This window comes from Sorex araneus, chromosome X (assembly GCF_027595985.1).
Source record: "Sorex araneus isolate mSorAra2 chromosome X, mSorAra2.pri, whole genome shotgun sequence".
NCBI classification, from domain to species: Eukaryota; Metazoa; Chordata; class Mammalia; order Eulipotyphla; family Soricidae; genus Sorex; species Sorex araneus.
Window position 1 is genome coordinate 269,725,749 of NC_073313.1, and position 21,070 is coordinate 269,746,818.

Consider the following 21,070-nt stretch of genomic DNA (forward strand, 5'->3'; position numbering starts at 1 on the left):
CTATAGTGGTAAACACTTGTATCACTAGTCATCCCATTGAACTTCGATTTGCTCGAGTGGGCACCAGTAACGTCTCCATTTGTCCCTGTCTCGGGCTAGTGTAGCCCAATGGTATCTGATCAATCCAGGAACTGGAGGAGCCTCAAACTGTTCATTTAGGGTTTTGACGAAGAAGTCTGACCATCTCGTAGTGGGTGGCCATGCGGTCTTTTGACGTCCCGTGGAATCCAGTTGGTAATAGCTCTAGTCCAGTGGTCATCTCTGAATCGCATTATGTGACTTTCTGACTTTCAACGCCTTGGCAAATGAGACAGCGTCCCTGATTCTTGATCATCAACGGAGGTCGGAACTCTGGATTCCTTCTCTCACTTGAGTGAAATGTGATACTCCAAGCATAGCTCTTTTGATTCCTCTTTGGGATACCCAAATAACGTTCTTGTCCTCTTTTCATAGGGCCCAGGTCTCTGAGGCCTATGTTAGTGCAGGAAGAACAGTGGAGTCGAAAAGATGTGCCCAGAGCCAGAGGTTCTTTGTCCTCTTAACCACTTCTTCAATGCTCTTGAAGGCGTTCCATGCTGCTCTCTTCCTCCTGTGCAGTTCTGGCGCCAAGTCATTCCTCATGTTGATTTCTCGACCCAGGTACACATAGCTGCTATATTCGGAGATGTTCATTCCATTGAGAGCAAATGGAACATCAGGGACTAGTTCATTTTTCATGAATATTGTCTTGGTGAGATTCAACTGCAGTCTGACCTTGACACACTCGCGGTTGAAGTCGGTGGCCAGCATTTGTGCCACTTGGCTAATGTTTGGTTTTATTAGAATGATGTCATCAGCGAAGCGGAGTTGCCAACCATCTATCTTCACTCCCGTTCCTTCCCATTCCAGTCATCGCATGACATTCTCGAGGGTGGCACTGAAGAGTTTCAGTGAAACAGCATCATCCGGCTGAACCCCTCTCTTTACATTGATGATCACTTCCTTGTAGAATGGTGAGATCCTGGTGGTGAATCTGTAATACAGCTCATGGAAGATCTTGTTGTACTGAGTTTGAATGCCCTATTTGGCTAGGGCTTCGACAACTGCTTCAGTCTCAACAGAATCAAAGGCCTTCTTTAAATTGATGAACATTAGACAGAGCAGCATCTTGAACTCTCATGAAACTTCAATGAGCTTGGTCACTGTGTGGATATGGTTGATCATGCTGAACCCTTTTTGGAACCCGGCTTGCTTGCATGGTTGTCCTTCATCTAGTGTTCTGCCTATTCTATTCAGGATGACTCAAGTGAACTTGTAGACGACAGACAGCAGGCAGATTGGGCAATACTTGCCGATGTCGTGGATACCTCCCTTCTTGTACAACAGAATGGTTCTGCTGGTTTTCCATTGGGATGGAACCTTGCCTACGGACAGGTAGTGTGTGAAGAGCCGAGCCACTATATTGACAAGTACTGGCGGCAGATTCTTCAGGTGTTAGGGTCTGACCTTGTCTGGACTGGGTGTTGCATGAGTCTTTACCGACGAAATGGCGTGTTGGATTTTGGAAGGGAGGATGCTGGGAACAATAACATATCCATCCTGCGGAATTTGGTATGTGGGCATGTGGACATAGCTGTCAAAGAGATCCGAGTAGAAGTCGTGAATAGTTGCATGTATTTCCATGCAACTGTGGTATCGATTCTGAGAGCATGATGTTGAGTGTGTGCTGGTATGTGCCTGTCCCAGACTCCTACAGAAACAAGCTGTGGTGGCTGGGGGTCTCCTAGGCACCTATTCACACTGCATCTTGACTCCATAAATACCTGTCTTTCAGGTTGATTCATGCTGCCAGCCTCATCCTGGATTAAAAACAACATTCTCCCAATTTTCCTCACAGGAAAGATGCCAAATAGAACTTAAAAAACTTTTGGGGCTGGGGTGATAGTACAGCAGTGGCCTTCTTGTGGCTGATGAGTCTGAATCCCAGCACTCCATGTGGTCACCCAAGCCCACCAAAAGTGATCCCTGAGCATGTAGCCAGGACCAAGCCCTGAGCATAGCTAAGTGTGGCCCCCAAACCAAACCAAAAAACTCAACAACAAAAACCAAAACCAAAACCCAATTTTTGGGGCTAGAGTGATAGTATAGTGGGTAGGGGGTACTTGCCTTGCACATTGCTGACCTAGGTTTGGTCCCCAGCATCCCATATGGCCCCCCTAATCCCGTCAGGGGTGATCCTAGAGTACAGAGCCAGGAGGAAGCCCTGAGCACCTCTGGGTGACACACACACACACACACACACACACAAAAAAAAAAAAAACAAAACCTTTCTCCCTTTCATATGTATCAAGAATCTTTTATTATCAGAGAAATTCTCAACATCTATTGTAAATTAATTATGATACAATGATTAGTTAAAATAACTAACACATCTTAATTTTTATAACTAAAGATCAATAGTTGATTATGACATTAAAAAGCCTTTTTCCTGATTAAAAAAAAAACCACAGGATTATTTTCTTCGGTGATGTTCTGTAAAGCTCTAAGAAGGAGATGTGCATTTGCCATAGGCTAAATGGCAAGGGAGAAAGAATCCAACATTTCCTCGGTAGCTCCCAGTTGATTCCCAAAGGTCACAGAGGCAGAGATATGACTGTTAAAGACAAAGTAAATTATACCATCTCATCCTGTCTCAGAAACTGGAAGGACCTTGGGGACCAGCCAGTTCAACTTTCTTCTTAATAGATTTAAGATTCTCACTTAATAGATTTAAGATTCTCACTGCTGCTCCTCCTCCATGAAATGCCGCCCCCTGCCTACGAAAGTCATGACCGTGTTCCCTTCCCACGCTGTCTCCTGCAGCATCACAGCTACATGCCAGTAGATGCTGCGTCTGTGTTTCTGATAAGCAGTCCTTCTCTGGAATGCACACGCATTCAGAGTCCTTCTGCATGGAGGGACTCCTTTGGCAGATGTGCAGCTATAGAAGGCACGAATGCGTGAATCTTGGAAAAGGGATAACATCCTTGATGTTGTCAACTCCCAGGATACACTGCAGGTAACGCTCAAATCCCATTCCAAAACCTCCATGTGGCACTGATCCAAACCGACGGAGGTCCAGATACCTGATTTGGAAAAAAAAAAAAAAGAGAACCGTCACCTATAAATGTGGGAGATCAGACACTACAATACAAATTCTAATGTTTCAAAAGTTCTTTTTTTTTAAAATAAAAAAAATTATCAAAGCACTGTGAGTTACAAAGTTATTCATAGTTGGGTTGCTGACTGCATGCAATGTTCCGTCACCAACCCTGCCAGCAGTGTTACCTTCCCTCCACAGTGTCCCCAGGTTCCCTCCCCCATCCCCCACCCCACCCCGACCTGCCCTCTTGTCAGGCAACTTTTAAGTCTGGTTGTTAAAGTGTGGGTCCCCAAATGTGATAACCTCTCGGTATTTGTATTGCAAACTATAATGCCCAAAAGTAGAGAGGAAGTATGGGGGAAACTGTCTGCCATGGAGGCAGGGGGAGGGTGGGAAAGGTGGGGGTATACTGGGGAGATTGGTGGTGGGGAATGTGCATGCTGGAGGGATCTTGGAGGGTGTTTGATCACTGTGTGATTGAAACTCAAGCATGACAGATTGTAACTATATCTCACAGTGATTTAAGAAAAAACCCCACAAAGTTTGGGTGTTTCAAAAGTTTTTTTTTCTAAAATTAAAGTTTGGGTCCCATGATTTTAGTGTTGTTGACTGTGGTTTGGGTATTTAGAGCTATCATTCCTTAAAGATTTTTCAAGTTTTTGCAATCTTTTTTGGGGGGCTTCTTCACGTCTGGCAGTGCTCAGGGCTTTCTCTCGCCTCTGCGCTCAGACATTCCTGGTGAGCTCAGGGACCATATGGGGTGCTGGGGACTGAACCCAGGTGGGCTGCATGCAAGGCAAGCGCCCTCCCCACTGTACTATCTCTTCAGCCCCTATAATAACTCAAAACAAACAAAATAATTCACATCATTGTCCTTCACAGAAAGATGAAGGAAAAAGAATTTAAAAGTGACCTGATTCCAACACCGCCCGGCAGACGGCCGTCGCCAGCCGTGCCGCCCCTCACTCAACCCTGCATCTCCTACGCCGTTTCCATATTCCCGCAGAGAAAAGCTGCGTCATCAGGCCGTCCATCACTAACGGCTTTGCCACTTTCCTTGAAAATGGTCTTTTGGCATTTTGTGGTGGGTCAATGTAAGTTTTTCTTTACCAAAATTATATTGTTCAACACACGTGAAGAATCAAAAAGATTTACCTGAAACAGTATCTCCTGATACTGACACAGATACTACCTGTAAATGATACCCAGGGCAGACCCAGTGTCTTTCTGTGTGTTTGTTTTTGGAAATGCTCAGGGCTTACTCCCGGCTCTGCATTCAGGAATCTCTCCTGGCGGTGCGTGGAGGGACCAGATGGGATGCTGGGGATTGAACCCTGACCAGCCGCATGCAAGGCAAACACCCTCCCCGCTGTCTACTGCTCCAGTCCCAGACCCAGTGTCTTATCCAGTCACTCCACTCCAATGTCTGCTATAGAACAGATGCTCACTATATCACAGATTTCTTGTTTGAAGCACTAACATATAATCTTGATTTCTATTTTTGGGGGGGAGGGGCAAGAAGTATTTGGGCCATACCTAGGGGTACTCAGGGCTGACTCCTAGTTCTGTGCTCAGAAATCACTCCTAGAGGGGCTGAGGGGACAATATATGGTTCTGGCCGCGTGCAAAGCAAGCACATGAACCCGTGCCCTCTCTCAGGCCCAACACACACACTCTCAGCAGCAGGTGTGAACTCCCTGTGCTGTCTCCTGCCTCGTGGAGGCTGCGGGAGCAGAGGGTCTCGGGCAGCATCTGCACTCCATTTTTTTTTTTTTTTTTTTTTTGCTTTTTGGGTCACACCCGGCAATTCTCAGGGGTTACTCGTGGCTCTGCACTCAGGAATTACTCCTGGCAGTGCTCAAGGGACCATATAGCATGCTGGGAATCGAACTCGGATCAGTCTCGTGCAAGGCAAACGCTGTACCCGCTGTGCTATCGCTTCAGCCCCTACCAAGACCAAATGACTAGTAATGGTCCAGCCTTGACTTAAAGCCAAAGTTCCAGACGCCAGCCTGAGATGGTCACTTTAAGAAAGGAGGAACTTATAACTGAGATTTAAACCTGAAAACTTTGTAACTTTCCACATGGTGACTCAATAAAAAAAAAAAAAAAGTAATTTCTAAAGACATAAAAAAAAAAGAAAGGAGGAACTATGTAATATTGATTTGAAAATGCTGACAGCTTCTTGAGGGATTTGTAAAATCAGTCCTCAAATAAAACTTAAGTGCCATACTTGACACTTACTTGGCCCCTCAAGGTTATATAAAGACTATCTTCTCTCTGCCTACTTTTAGTAATAACTAACACATGGATGGTATTTTAGGCAGCCAAGCATTTTTCAAAATTAAAGGTTTATTGGAACCTGTGAGTTACAACCAAGTAAGAGACGTAGACTAGCGTTTCTCAGCCTTCTCTTTCTGACCTTGCTTCCTTCCTGTGTCTCCCTCTCCCACTGAGTGGCTCCCGGGTCTCATGCCAATGCCCCCGTTTACATGATTTTCACCTGTGGCCCCATGCAATGTCCCAGGGCCCCAGAGAGGAGCCTGACCTAGCAAACCAACACAAGAGCCTAACATAAAACTTCAGATGTGTTTCCGCTCTAGGGGGACGGTAGTACAGTCTCGAAGACTTGAAATGTTTGCTAGCTAAATGAAAGTTTCAGGGGACATGGGCAAGCATATTTTGACTTAGTGAGAAAAGAAAATGAGATGGGGAGACAGCACACAGGCCGAGGGGCTTGTCTGTACAGGGGGCCAACCCCAGCTCAAGCCCTGGCACCACCGAGAGACCCTTGAGCACTGAGGCAGGAGTGTGGCTCCAACACCTCCTTCCACACTCTATGAAGTGAGATGGAAGGCATCTGAGAGGCGTATCACAGCACCGCCACAAATGTCTGTGAAGTTGCGGCTGGATGTCCAGCAATAGCTTCAGACGATTCTGAAGTTTTCATAGACAGATGTCAAAGCACCAGCATAAATACCTGGAAACGGCTCCACTGTGTTGTGTTTCGGTGCAAAGGTTGTGGAATGGGTTACAGGGGGTGGTTCGACATGGCACGGGGACATGGAAGGGACAGGAACTCTGAGGCACTGAGGAGGGACGATCTCTGAGGGGGAGCACTACAGAGGGACTATCTCTGAGGGGGAGCACTGCAGAGGAACAGCCTCTGAGGGGGAGCACGGTGGAGAGACTGTCTGAGGGGGAGCATTCAGAGAGGCTGTTTCTGAGGGGGAGCACTGTGGAGGGACTGTCTCTGAGGGAGAGCACTGTGGAGGGGCTGTCTTTGAGTCTTTGAGGGGGAGCACTGCAGAGGAACAGTCTCTGAGGGGGAGCACGGTGGAGAGACTGTCTGAGGGGCAGCACTCAGAGAGGCTGTTTCTGAGGGGGAGCACTGTGGAGGGACTGTCTCTGAGGGAAAGCACTGTGGAGGGGCTGTCTTTGAGGTTAGACATGGGACATGGAAATGGAAGGGACAGGAATTCTGAGGCACTGAGGAGGGATTATCTCTGAGGTAGAGTACTGGGAAGACTGTCCAAGGGGGAGCACTGTGGAGGGGCTGTCTCTGAGGGGGAGCACTGCAGAGGGGCTGTCTCTGAGGGGGAGCACTGCAGAGGGGCTGTCTCTGAGGGGGAGCACTGCAGAGGGGCTGTCTCTGAGGGGCAGCATTGCGGAGGGACTGTCTTTGAGGGGGAGCATTGGGGAGGGCCTGTCTCTGAGGTAGAGCAACCATGGGGCGGGCTGACCTGGAAGTTTCAAGGCCTTCCCGCCACTTCATGGTGCTGTGATTACCAGACAGAGGCAAGCATGGCCAGATGATAAATCTGCACAGTGAGTGAGCCTGAGAGTCTTAAAACTTACTTGGGGAGTTGGAGTGAAAGCACAGTGGCAGGATGCCTGCCCGGTTCTATCCCAGGCATCCCACAGGCTCCCCGGAGCACTGCCAGGAGTAATTCCTGAATGCAGAGCCAGCAGTAAGCCCTGAGCCTGCTGGGTGTCCCCGCCTCTACCTTCCCCCCCTCAAAGAAAACTCTAAATGGGGCTGGAGTGATAGTACAGCAGTGAATAGGGCACGTTCCTTGCAAGTGGCTGATGTAGGCTCAATTATCCCCGGCATTCCATATAGTCCCTGAGTACCACCAGGAGTGATTCCTGAGTGCAGAGCCAGGAGCAAGCCCTGAGCATCAAAAAACAAAATGAAACAAAACCTTCCTTGGGAAAATTATTAATAAGGGGCAGAAAAGACTAGTGTTTCTGCCCATAACCTAAAGTTATGGCACCAGAGATTAAAACTGTATTTCAGTATCTTACATACTGTGAATATTTTCTCGTAGAGAAGAACTGAGGTGAATAACAGGTGTCCACCTCCTAAGTCAGGCTCACAGAAGGCAGGAAGCAAAGGGGGCAGGCAAGCATCACGTATTGAGCCTCTAGTCTAGGTGGCTAATCTGCCAATGTTTCAGTTCATTCTCCAGACACTCTGTGAAGTAAATGTCACGATTCCGCTTTGTAGCTGAGGAAATCAAGACTCAAAGACACAAAGTGTGACTAAGAGCCCAACTGGTCAGTGAGGCGTTCAAGGCATTCCTGGATTTGTGGTGTGTGCGTGTGTGTACGTGCATGTATGCATGCCAAGGACTGGACATGTGTTAATGACTGAGCCTCACACATGTCAAACACACACTACCATTGAATGACCCTGACCCCCATAGGTAAACTTTAAACTTTCTGAATCTTTTTTTTTGGGGGGGGGGTGGTTGGGGCCACATTCCATGGTCCTCAGGACTCCCCCTGGCTTAGTGTTCGGGGGTTGCCCCTGGTGGTCCTCACGGAACCCCATAGTGCCAGGAACTGAACTGAGGCCTCCTGCAGGCAAAACTGTTGGGCATCTCCCCAGGTCCCTTTGATGTCTGTCAGAAATCTTGCTTCTTTGTTAGAGAAAAGCAAGTGTGTCACTCAATTCTTTGTCTTCCTGATTGTTGACAGTTATCCAACCCTGAGGCAATGCGATTAGAAAAATACAAGAACATGACTTGTCTGGCTATCAAAAAGGGCTTGAGGACAGACTGCAAAGAAAAGCTAAGGAAGTTTCGAGAAGTGAACATAAGAGTGCCGACAGGAGGTCTTCCTTGGGCTGCTGAGATGTCCAGGTCCCTAGGCTGGATCATTTAGCCCACACCCCTGGTCTCACAGAGGAGAAAGGAAGAAGCACAACGATGAAGAGCAAGGTGGCGGCTCTAGGCTGGGTAGCGGAGCGCTCTCGGTTAAGCTAGCCAACACCACTGAAGCCCGTGCTCGAGACTTACAGAAAGGGGTACGGAGAATCTAGGGGGTGCTGCTGAGTGGCAGAACTCTGACTTGCACTCAAGATGTCATTGGTTCAATTGTGAGGAGAGGAGACAATAGGGAGGGGAGGGGAGAGATGAGGGAAGGAAGGGACAGAGGAGAGAGAAGGGAGAGGGAAATAAGGGGAAGAGAGAGAGAGGGAGAGGGGAGGTGAAGAGAAAGAGGGAGAGGAGAGAGAAGGGGAGAAGAGGGAGGAGGTAAAACGGGGAGAGAGACGGAGAGGGGAAAACGGAGAGGAAAGGGGAGGAGAGAAGAGGGAAGGAGGGAAGGAGAAGAGAGGGAAAGATGGAGGGAAGAAAGAAGAGGGAGAGAAAGGGGGAAGAGAGGGGAAGAGGGAGAGAAGGAGAGAGGAGAGAGAGGAGAGCAGGAGACGAGTGCCTAATTTCCTGGTGTTGTGATGATCACATACAAAATTTTCACGGTATTCCTTGGCTGAATGGCACTCATTACCCCTGTCTAAGGACCCGTTCATTTCTCTTCACACGTGCCCACAGCCCCTTGGGTGCATCCACTGAGCACTCGCTCGCCAGCTAGGGTAAGAGTCAGGGGCCGTGTTCTTACCATTGGTAGGTTTCCGTCAGTCCGAGTCTGTGGAAGAAACAGAACAATATGGGTCAGAGAACGGCGTCACGAGAAGTCTGCCCACCCCAGCGGTTTCATCCTGGGCAGGACCCTGTGCACCGGAGCATGGGCCACAACCTGTCCTCTCCAGAAACAAGCAGAAATGTGAAGTCGCCGGAGAGAGGGACGGTCCGGCAGACGTCACTGACGGTGAAGGAGACAGCGGGTGGGAATGGTGCAGACGCCCGCTGACTGTCCTGGGACATTCTATTAGTGCTATGACCATTACTGGGGCTACCAGGAGGTGACAAAGGCGAGGGGCACAGACACACCCTCTGGCGCTCAGGGCCAGTCAGGGCTCCAGCACACACACCAACCGCCCCAGTGCCCAGAGCCACCTTCCCAGCCAGCGCCACCTACCCCCATGGTTCTTTCTACTGTAGTGAAACAACGACAGAGCTCTTTATACATTTTTTTCCCTCAAGGCTTACTCCTAGTTCTCTGCTCAGGGATCACTCCTGGCTGTGTGAGGGGTGGGGGGTGGGGGTGGGGCGGTAGGCAGTGCTGGGTGTGGAACCTGGACCCACTGTGTGCAAAGTGACGGACCCAACCTCTGCACCATCTGTCCGATTCTAGAAATGATGACAGATTTTGATTTTATTTATTTTTGGTTTTGGGCGTTATACCTGGAGATGCTCAGGGGTTACTCCTGGCTCTGCACTCAGGAATTACTCCTGATGGTGCTCAGGAGACCATATGGGATGCCGGTGATCGAACCCAGGTTGGCTGTGTGCAAGGCAAATGCCCTCGCTGCTGTGTTACCGTTCTGACCCGTGATGGCAGAAGTTTAAAACTCTTATTACCAATCAAACTAAGTTTCAGCCCTTCAACCAAAGTGTTTGGGGCCACAGGGAAGAAACACAGTGAAACACACACAAATGGTGAAAACATGGACAAAAGTCACATGCGGATCCTGGAGACAGGGAAAAACATAGATCCATTCCATCAGGAGAGATAAATCTGGATGTTGTCAGCTATTAGGCAAACACTTAATGCTATGAGGAAAGGTTTCCTGAAGGGAGGAAGCAAGCAAAGAAAACAGACCAATTAATCTTTCAACAGATGAAGTTTCTTGCCATGTGATTTTTATTGTGCTTTTAAAAAAATGCAGAGAATCTTCAAATTCTTTCCATGCAAGGAGTTTGCCCTTCCCACCAATTCCATGATTTTCCCAGGACTTCCTAACACTATAGTAACAGTAAGGAGAGGGTTGTCAGACTAATAGAAAAGAACCCTCCCAGGACATATTTATCCCTTTTCTTCTGGCCTCGGATCAAATACAGCAGTTCAAATGATGGCGATTACAAAATCCAGTTACCCAACAGATTTATGGGATGGGATCTTGGGAAAGCATCAACTTCTAAAGTATTTCTCCATTAGGAAAAGAGGCTTTGCAAATAGCTAATTTTACAGAGTATTTTCAAACAACCATGGCTTTTCCAGGTTCCTATGAAACCCCGCACTATCAGGAGAGTAGAAAAGCTACCTCTTGCCTTAATAAAAAAAAAAAAAAAGTTTTTTTTTTTTTAAAGTGTGGCACAGCAAAAGTAGAACCTGTGGAGAAGAGAAGTTCAGAATCTCGGTCCTCTTGGGAAGTCACTGTGGTTTGCTGGCAGACCCTGGACCCTCGGGAGTGGTAGCTCACTCCGAAACAAGAGCCCCGCTTCTTGGCTCCAAAACACTTCCTGTGCGCTCATGGCTTCAGCTGCCAGATCTCAGACTGGAAGTTAAACTGATTCAGATGCAGAAATCAAGACTTGTGCACAGGAGAAAACGGAGACGGGAACCTGTTTATTCTAAAGGTCTGCTGAGTGGATATACTCTGTGTTACTCTTTCCCTGGTGTCAGCCTTGCCCTAGCCCAGTCTGCTGTCCTGTGATCCTTCCTGCTTTCCTTCCTTCTTGCCCTCCGTCCCTGCTTCAGGGCCATACCTGGTGGTGCTCTGGCCATACCTGCTCTGTGCTCAGGGATGGCCCTTGCTCTGGGGACCCTACGGGATGCCAGGGATTGAACCCTGGCCTGCTGAGCATGCAGGGCAGGCACTCAACCTGCTGTCCGATCTCTCCCGCCCCATGCTTTTCTTTCTGTCCTTGTAGGAGCCTGTCAATCATCATTAAGAATACGGAAAAACCAGAAAAAAAAAATGAAGGAGGGCCAACTTCAAGAGGGGACGACCCCTCCTTCGATCATTTTGTGAACTCTGTCTGTGCTTTGAGAGGGACAGACATTGGCAGCCGTGCTTGCTTCACGTGACAACTCCCGCCTGTAAGAAAGGGGAGCTTGGACCGTGGGGTAACGCTGTCCGGCCCCACCAAGGTGGAGGCTCCAGCGCTGTCTGCTGGCCCCTCCCAGGCACTGCCCGGGAGCTCCTTCTGTCTGGACTGTGTTTCTCTGAGGTTGCCCTTACCTGGCCAGCTGCTGCTCTAGGAAGTGAGGCCGTTCTTCTCGGAGGCTTCCTCCAAAGAGCTCGCCCACACCCGGGACCAGAAGATCAACAGCTGCAACCTGGAAAGGAGGGAAAGAGCCTGAGAGCCTGAGAGCTTTACATTTTCAGGGGACCCGGCAACCGCCAGATTCCTAAGCCAGTGGAATTTTGGACACTTTGACAATCAATTCAATTGTGCACCCGAACTTTATGTGGACCGCCTCACAGTCCTGGGTTCCACGCCAAGCACTGAATACTTCTGCAGAGTAAGGATGCAGGCTCAGCTTCTCTCTTCTCAGAGCTTTGGTGCCATGTCACAAAAAGGTCTTTTCCTCACATGCCACGTAAATGTTCGGGATTAAAAACGTGAAAAGTATTAAACAGGATGAGACATAAAACTTACCTTGACATCTTATCTAATATAAAACAACACATTTCCTATGTCAAGAAAAATATTTCACCTAACTTTTAGAGGTTTTGTTGGGGGGGCATAGCTGGTGGCACTCAGGTGTCACTGCTGGCCTGCTGCTCGGGGTGACGCCAGGGGTTGCTTCGGGGACTGAACCTGGCTGATGTTGCAAGCCTGGCCTCCAGCCTCTGACCTCCTTCTCTGGCCCTTCTCACTGCATGTTTTAATAGCGGTACCGTTCACTCCTTTGAAGCATCTTATTTAATGACCTTTTTGCTGTGGACATGTAGGTGATGCAGTGCTTTTTATTGCCTCTTATAAGTAATCTTGAGCAATGAAGATGAAACAAAAGTTGCAGGATTTTGTTAGGCTATATAAAATATGACTTAATTATTTTCAATTTTTGTTTTTGTTTGGTTTTTGGGCCTCACCTGGCAGGACCCTCCCTCCTGGCGGGGCTCAGGGGACCACGGGTAGTCTGGGGATTAAAGTGAGGTTATGAGCAAGGCAAGTGCCCTACCCATTCTACCATCTCTCTGGCCCCTTTGACCTGATTCTTAATCAAGGAGGTTTAAACAAAACAAAACAAAACAAAACAAAAACAAGAAACTGAGAGAAATTATGAAGAGAAGGAAGCACAGAGAGATGTGAACAGCCAGAGCAGATGCCCGGCGGGCAGGCGGTCCGGGTCCGATTTCGGTCCCGTCATGGGCAGCCAAAGCACCGCTGGGTAAAACCCTGAGGCACCACGGGGTGCAGCCGGAAAACCAGAGCCCGAGTGAAACGGATGAAGAATGCAGAGACTAGTACTCCCGTAGGGATACTGGGCCCTTTACTGTCAGGAAGTTGGCGAAAGGTCATCAGAGTCTTTAAAAAGTACTGCTCGGGTCCGGGAGACAGTCCAGCGACTGCAGCCTGTGCTCTCCTGGGGGAGTCCTGGGTTTCACTCCTGCACTGCAAGGCCCCTCCCTGAGCACCCCCGGGAGCGACTCTTAACACTGCCAAGTGTGGCCCCGAGCCCAAGAAAAACACTGAAAAAACAGAAAGAAAGAAAGAAAAAAAAGCAAGCAGAACATGCTACCCTCCTGGCACTGGGTATTACGCAGGATTAGGTGCGTGCGACATCTGCCGCTCCCAGCGTCTCGCGAAGGGAGAGCCGTGCGGCCAGCGTAAGCGCTGTGGAAGCTTCCGAGCCAACTTGGAAAGGCTCACGGCCTCCAACAGGACGTCAGAGTCAGTGACTGGGAGAATGACCAGCCACCAGCCAGCTGCGGCGGTGGCCCGCGGTCAGTGGCGCGGGGCTCAGGGGACCCTGCTGAAAGGTGTGTTTTCTGCCAGTTCCACACCACCGGACAAGGGAGCCACTGTGGGCTGGCCTTGCCTCGGCCCCCTCAGGGATCTTAGCATTTTTTTTTTTTTAAATTTTTTATTGAGTCACCATGTGGAAAGTTACAAAGTTTTCAGATTTAAATCTCAGTTATACAATGCTCAAACACCCATCCCTTCACCAGTGCACATATTCCACCACTAAGAATCCCAGTATAGCTCCACCCCGCACCCCCCCACCCCTAACCCCCCCACCCTTGGCCCCCCACCCTTAGCCCCCCCCCCGCCTGTGTAACTAATAAATTTCACTTTACTTTCACTTTGATTGCATACAATATTTCAACAAAACTCACTATTATTGTTTGGAGAGTCTCTCCCCTAAAGTCAGACCTGATGAAAAGGAAGCATTAGATAATTTGTTTTCCATTGCTGAGGATGAAGAGGTATGAGGTCAAGTGACCACACTTAGCGGCCTCTCGGTTTTGGGTTTCTGTATTTTAGCATTTTAGTAACTAAGTCCAGAGAGATATCTGCCAGAAGTTGCATCGTTGCCAACTTGTACTTCTCAGTTACATTATATTCCACATATGAGTGCAATCTTTCTATGTCTGTCTCTTTCTTTCTGACTCATTTCACTCAACATAATACTTTCCATGTTGATCCATTTATATGCAAATTTCATGACTTCATGTTTTCTGACGGCTACAAAGTATTCCATGGTGTAGATGTACCAGAGTTTCTTTAACCAGTCATTTGTTTTGGGGCACTCTGGTTTTAGCATTTTGGGCAGGTCTCAATTATGTTAATTTCTGACCTCGCTTCCCCTTCCGCTTCCTTTCCCGCTGTTGCTTCTGCAATGGCTCCGGGTGTTCTCCAGCCAGACGGAGTCCCCCCGCGCCTGGGGCTGGACGTATGTGGTGCAGGGACCACAAGGACAGATTGGGGATGCCAAGATGTGGGCTGAAACTCTGGGACTCAGCCACCGTGAGGCGGGCGCTCCCCAGTGACCCATTCCCTAGGCCCTTCTCTCTGGTTCTTACATGCAATTATTAAAAGGGTAGACCAGGGTCCTGTTTATATATTTTGGATTACAAAACTCCCTTATTTCTTTCTGTGGTTTCTGAGCCATATCTGGTGGTGCTCAGGGCTTACTCCTGGCTCTGCACTTAGGGACCCGTCCAGGTGGTCCTCGGGGAATCCTCTGGGGGTTCCTGGATTGGAAACTGGCAGGCTGTGTGCATGGCAGGCGCCTTCCCTCTACTATCCCCCTGACCATCCCATCTGTATTCTAATCTGAGCTACCCGCAGAACTAAATGTGGAACCAGGGTGTTTTTAAACCTTTCTGAGTGGTGTTTGCTTATCTGGAATATTTGCAGTTGCATAGTAATAACTGTGGAGTTAGAAGCTTCTGAATCTTTAGAGTTACTTTTAAAATATTATGTCATCTTAAAAAATATTTCAAAACTATCTTCTTCCTAATAACTGTATAATGATTGAGCCCAACTATTGCCACATTGATTATAAATTAATGTGGAATGCTATATTTTTGTCAGAATACAGTAAGTTACACTGTAGCCATAAACAATCTAAGAAGCTCACAACAGTTGCTCAGCCTTACTATCAATGTATCAGTGACATATTTTGCTACATAATTCTTTCTCCTGAGGATCTAATTTGTGCCTTGTGGGATATTTGGCATCAAAGCTGACCCTTACTCATTAGATGCTACTTACATTCTACCACCTTGGACAACTACAAATATCTCCAGAGACTGCTCAATGGCTCCTTCATGGGAGTGAGGACAAACTAAAGCCTGAAGGAGAACCACAGCTTTTACAAAAATAAATTACCTTAAAAAAAAAAAATTCACCTGGGCTTGAAGCAGACAAAAACCAAAGCAACACAAACAATAATTTTTTTCTTTTAAAAAAATAATTTTTGAAGTATGGTGAATTCTGTGGCAGATGGGGAAAAAAAGAACATGGGCATGTATGTACTAAAAGTATTTGTCTACTGGGGCCAGAGTGATCGTACAGCGAGTAGGGCATTTCCCTTGCATGCAGCCAACCTGGGATTGATCCCCGGCATCCTATAGGGTCCCCCAGCACTGCTAGGGGTAACTCCCGAGTACAGAGCCAGGAGTAAGCCCTGAGCATTACCAGGTGTGGCCCACACCCAAAACAAACAAACAAACAAACAAACAAACAAACAAACAAAAACAAAAAAAATCCCCTTTGTTCCTAAAAATGAAGCAGGTAAGTAGATAGGAGAGGGCCCATAGCAATGGAATTTCTGAGAAGTAATAAATCCAGTAACGCTGAAGCTGCAAGAATTAAGGCCTAGGTCTGATAACATCTTCCTGGCGCCAGTGACAGACCCTGTGGAGGCTAGACCCAAGAGACAAACTTCAGTGAGACTGCAGTTAAGGACCTGAAGGAGATTTATGACACCTGATGACACCTGAACCAGAGGACCGCCAGACCAAGGCAACCCCCTCGAAATGAGCTCTTACCTCGCTAGAAAGCCCCACATGGGGGCAGGCTGGAGAAACCCACAAACAAAGGAAGGGCGCACATATGCTGCCCCGGCTCATGTGCTGCTCGCGCCCACATGGCCGAGCACGTGGTGGCCGAATCTCCCTCCTGGGACGTGGCCCGAGGCTCTCTCCACCTGTGGAGAGGCCCCCTTCTCCTGGAGAGTGTCACTGTCTCACTCTCTCTCCCTCCTTCCCCTTCCTGAAGCCCTCCAAATAAAAGCTGCTTTTACTTCAATGCTTGTCTACTCCTGAAATTCCTTTCTTCACAGAGGACAGGAACCCTGACACCCCGGACAAGGCCCAGGGCTGCCTGTCCTTTCCGGTCCCGGGCGGCAGAGGTGGGTCAGGAGAAAGTGACCCTCTCTCTCCTCTTCGCCTTACGCAAGCCGCCCGGGAGCCCATCGACTTCAAAAGCATTTGCCTACAAGTAACGTATGTAAGGCACATCTGCTCCCACTTACATGTCAGGGCAGTTACAGGACTGTGTGCACGTGGGCGGGGCAGAAAGTGGGGCCATGACGGAACACCAACTCGGCCTGCCCCGGGCCTCTTACCTGCATCCCTCCCCCACACCCCAAGACCACGCTCTGCCCTCTCAGCCCGCTCCTCATCGAGAACTGAAGTACAGATGAGTGGCCCCTTTTTCTTCTTCTGTCCCCTGGGAGAGGAATTTAGAAGTAGGAAAGAACGATCCAGGTACTCACGTTTGTGACTGAGAAATAGAGGGGTGAGCCGGTGAAGGGCCCAACTCACTCGAACCCTTTGCTCAGAGCAGGCCCAGAGGCCACCCACAGTTTTAAATGCATTTCTTGGCTTTGGCACACGGAGCATTTGCTCGCAAGCTTGGGCGAGGCCTGTATCTTTTGCATAAGGGACTCCTCCATGACAGAAGGGTGCAGTTTCCTCTTAATCAAGGACAGATTTGGGGGCCCAAGGAGACGGCTCAGAGGGCTGGAGCATGTGCTTTGCACACAGGAGCCCAGGGGGTGGCCCCCGGCACCCATGGTTCTGGGGGCATTGCTGGAAGCGGCCCCCAACAAGCTGCCTCCTTTCGTCCAAGATATTTCTGGAGCCAGGCCTGAAGGCTGCTCTCTTCCTCTGCAGCGTCTACTCTTCTCTGACTTCCCCTTCAGCCCGAGAGGCTCTCTGCCTCCTGCTTTTTAAAGGAATCATAGTCTCCAGCCCATGCCTCCAGCCCATGACTCCAAACACTTTCTGAGAGCTGAAGCCACAGCAGAGCAGAGCTCAGCTATCAAGACATCTGCGTCTGGTAATGCGGACAGAGCGGTTTCCTCCTGATATGGCCACAGGGAGCAGCATTTTCGTGCAAGATCACGGAACAATCCCTTCCATTTCTCTCCATTATTCGGGATGGAGATTCAGGGTGGGATTCTCTCTGGTGCAGCTCGGGTGTGTGAGCCCTGGTTTATTCAGGGCTTCCCATGCAGAGTGAGCACCTCAAGCTGGAATGATGAACTGTGAAGGGAATCACACAAATGGCTAAAGGAGAAGATGAAATCATGCAATTTGCCGCGACGTGGGTGGAGCTGGAGAGGATCCCGCCGAGTGCAGGCAGGAGAGGGACACGAGTGATCTCTCATCATTTCATGAGTGACATAAAGAAATGGGATGTAAGGAAACATAGAGGGAAACAACAAATGCCCCAGGGCAACAGGCCCTGCGACCTGGGCTGCGGGACCCAGTCTAGAGGGGGCAGGCCAGGAGGCAGGTTGAGTGGGGACATCCTGGGGAGCATGTGGTGTTGCAATCTTGTAGGTATGAAACGATCAATTTGTTTGTTTGAAGGCCACACCCGGCAGTGCTCAGGGTTTACTGCTGGCTCGGCACTCAGGGGTCACTTCTGGTGGGTTTGGAGGACCCTATGGGGTGCCGGGGCTAGAATCCAGGTCAAATGTGTGCAAGTCAAGCACCCTACCTGCAGTACTAACTGTAGCCCCTGAAACCCTATTAACAGGGTTTCTTATAAATCATGAGGCTGACACCCAAGGACGGTAGATACAAGGGCCAGGGGGATTGCCCCATAGCTGGAAGCCTGCTTCATGAGCGGAGGGGAGAAGGCAGATGGAATAGAGAAGGGATCACTAAGAAAATGATGGCTGGAGGAACCAATTGGGATGGGAGATGCGTGCCGAAAGTAGATAATGGACCAAACATGATGACCTCTCAGTGTCTGTGTTGCAAGCCATAATGCCCAAAAGTAGAGAGAGAGTATGAGGTATTGTCTGCCATAGAGGCGGGGGGGGGGGGGGGAGGCGGTGGGAAAGGGAGGGTATATCTGGGATATTGGTGGTGGGGAATATGCGCTGGTGGAGGGATGGGTGTTTGATCATTGTGAGACTGTAACCCAAACATGAAAGCTTGTAACTATCTCACAGTGATTCAATAAAATTTAAAAAAAATTAAAAAAAAATCATGGGCCTCCAATAAAAAAAAAAATTGAAAATAAAAAAGAATCAATGAGAAAAACTTGGTTATATGTTTGCAAAGGAAAGTGCAGCAAGGTGGGCTGAGTGCAAAGAGGTCGGCAACACGCTGGCTGGCTGAGGCAGTCAGGGGTTACAGCTTCCCTTTTGGGCAGGCAGGAATGTGCTGAGCAAGGCAGCTCCTGAGTAGGGAAGGGCCACCCCACTGCCTCCGCTGGCCACACTCAAGAGGCTGGAGACAGTCGTATGGAGAAGGTACTTGTCCTGCACGCCTGGTGCTGGTTCTATTCCCATCGTGTAAAGTCCCTGAGCACCACCAGGGGTCACTCCACTGGGTGTGGCCCAAAGACCTATGCCTACCCCAAGGGGAAAAATATAGAAATGTCCTCTTGGTTCTAGGTTGACCAAATCTGACCATGTCAAAACTGACCAAATTTCCGCATCCCTTGGGAGTCTGAAGCAAGTGGAAGAACTTTGGTTCTGCTAACTGGACTCTCTTACACGGAGATGACGGCAGCTACCGGTAACTTCGCGACACTCTGCTGACTCCTCCAGTCCTTATCAACGTTCATTCCACTCTGGGTACTTCGTCCAGGGCAGAGTGCTGCCTGGCACACTTCCTTCCACTCTGTGTGAGTTTGTTTTGGTGAAGTACAATCTCCTGTTCAGAAATAGTTTTGGCAAGAAACGGAACAGACCCTGGTCTCTTTGGCATGCCCTTCCCCAGCCCCAACCCCCTTCTTTAACTCCACCGTACTGGAAATAAGACTCAGACCTTGAATCAAAACCCAGAAGGGCTCGACAGGAACAAGACCTGTGATACATGATCTTTTCTGTGCCGACTTCAAAGAGAAGAGAAGTGTCATGCTCTTCCTCTTCTAACTCTCCTCCTACCCGTCTCCCTTGATCAATACTGAAGAAAAACAAAATGAAATGCCTCCCTGTCCGGTTCCTTATAGGCTGCAAGCAACAATGGAGTGAGGTTCCATTGTATCATGGTGCGAAGAACGTTCCACAGGCCGTAGGAAACAGTCTGTGGTTTCAGCCTCCGTGAGCATCAGCTGCTGACACAGACAGGAAACAGCCAGAGGCAGGGACAGAGGCGCTTCTGGGCTGACAGTGTCAGGGTCAGGATGGGCTCCAGGCGGCAGTGAGCTCCCCTGGGTGCCTCGGAGGGGGGCTGCAGTGCAGACCTTCACCTCTGACACAGAATCCAGGACTCATGCCACCTAAGGGAAGACATGGCAATGCCCTTCATCAGAAGGCCGCACAGTCCCAGAGAGATCAGGTGCTAGCCCTCGGATGTGTTCTTTCCAAGGCAACTTCACACTCTCTCTGTGTTTGCTGCACACCCACTCCTGCTTGAGACGGTTTGGGATCTGCCTAAGCAATAGTGAGGTACTTTTAGGAATTAGGAAGTGTTCTGCGGGTCTGTCTTGGCATCTCAGTGGGCACTCTGGGCAGTCACTTTCTCCTAATCACACGACGTAGGGATGAGCCGGCATTTTCTTGAATCCATCTTTCCAGCTGAGTACTTCCCACCTGCCTGGGGGTGGGGGGAGACTCAGTGATTCGGAGTCGGCAGGAGCATAGGGCACATGTGTGTTTGCTGATGCTCATTTAGTTGAAGCCCACGATATGTTTCCTTCAAATTAGCAAAAAATTTTAGTAATTTACAAGTTGCCTATCTCGGTGAGGAAAATCTCAGGCTAGGTGAAATCAGAGACTCTTCGAGTGAGTTGCTACCTACATGAACAAATTCATCCAATGCTTAGATGTTATGGAGGGGGGAGGGGGGCTCAGAGATTGGAGCCGCTGGTCAAGATCACAAAGCTACTGGAAAAAGAACTGAGTGTGTTTTTTTTTTTGAGTTTTTTTTTTTAGCCACACCTGGCTGTGCTCATACAGGGGGCCAGGATTCCAACCTGGGTCTGCCATGCGCAAGGCAAATGACCTACCCTCAGTATTGTTTCTCTGGCCTTTTGTTTTATGAGCAATACTGGCAGTGCTCAGAGGCCACTCCTGACTCGGTGCTCAGGGACATGCCTTGTGGTGCTGCCGGAACCACAGGTGGTGGGGCCTTATGGGATCTGAACCAGGGCTGCAGCGACACTCACAAACATCTCAAATGCCTTAACCTTTGTACTATCTCTCCGGCCCGACAATGGAGTCTTACCACCGGCATTAATAACTGCAGATCCAGATTACTCTTTATTACACCACAGTGGGTACTTTAACTTCCCCCTGGCTGAGGAGGGTGTCAGAGAAAAGAAACCTTAACTCTAAGAACACACCGTTTTACTCTGGTCAAGGGTTTCGGTGTGGGTTAAACATTTCCCTGCACTTGCTTCTGATCCTTAGGGGAGGCACGTGCGCGATGCCCTTTATGTATTATTCTAGATCACGAGCTGCCCACTGCAGGCACTCCCATGCCCTACTCAGGGAAGCACAGGATCTGGCCATTTGGTCCAGAGCCTGGTTATCTGCCACTGAGAGCAAACAATCAGGTGTCTAACCAAACACTTTATACAAGTGGGTCAAACAGAAATAGGAGCTGCCCAGGAATCCCTGGTGTCAACTCTGTCCACTGCACAGTTTCCAGACATGCCATTTTTACCCACTGGGCTCTGGGATGCTGACTACCAATGTACTCCATGAAGTCCATCCCCTTTGAACGTCTTCCAGCCGTGAGGCCACGGGACCGACAGCATAGCAGAGGCCTCCTGGTACCCGGAAACGCAGCGGGTGTCTGGGGGCGCAGTCCTTGAGAGAACCGCCTTTTGAGGAGTCCCAGGGAACATTGTGGTGCTGTGGGAAGGCACCCCCAGATTGTCCATTACTGTC

At 49.2% G+C, this 21,070-nt stretch overlaps 1 protein-coding gene across 1 annotated transcript in view; it reads right to left on the minus strand.

The window, feature by feature from the left end:
• Positions 1-2,320: 2,320 nt before the first annotated feature.
• NARS2 (asparaginyl-tRNA synthetase 2, mitochondrial) overlaps positions 2,321-21,070 on the minus strand; it is a 130,389-nt gene continuing 111,639 nt past the window's right edge. The window contains exons 12-14 of the mRNA XM_055123066.1: positions 11,493-11,590; positions 9,026-9,052; positions 2,321-3,104 (exon numbers count right to left, since the gene is read on the minus strand). Coding sequence (XP_054979041.1) covers positions 2,960-3,104; positions 9,026-9,052; positions 11,493-11,590 — 270 coding nt within the window. The 3' untranslated portion in view covers positions 2,321-2,959. The remainder of the gene's footprint in view (positions 3,105-9,025; positions 9,053-11,492; positions 11,591-21,070) is intronic.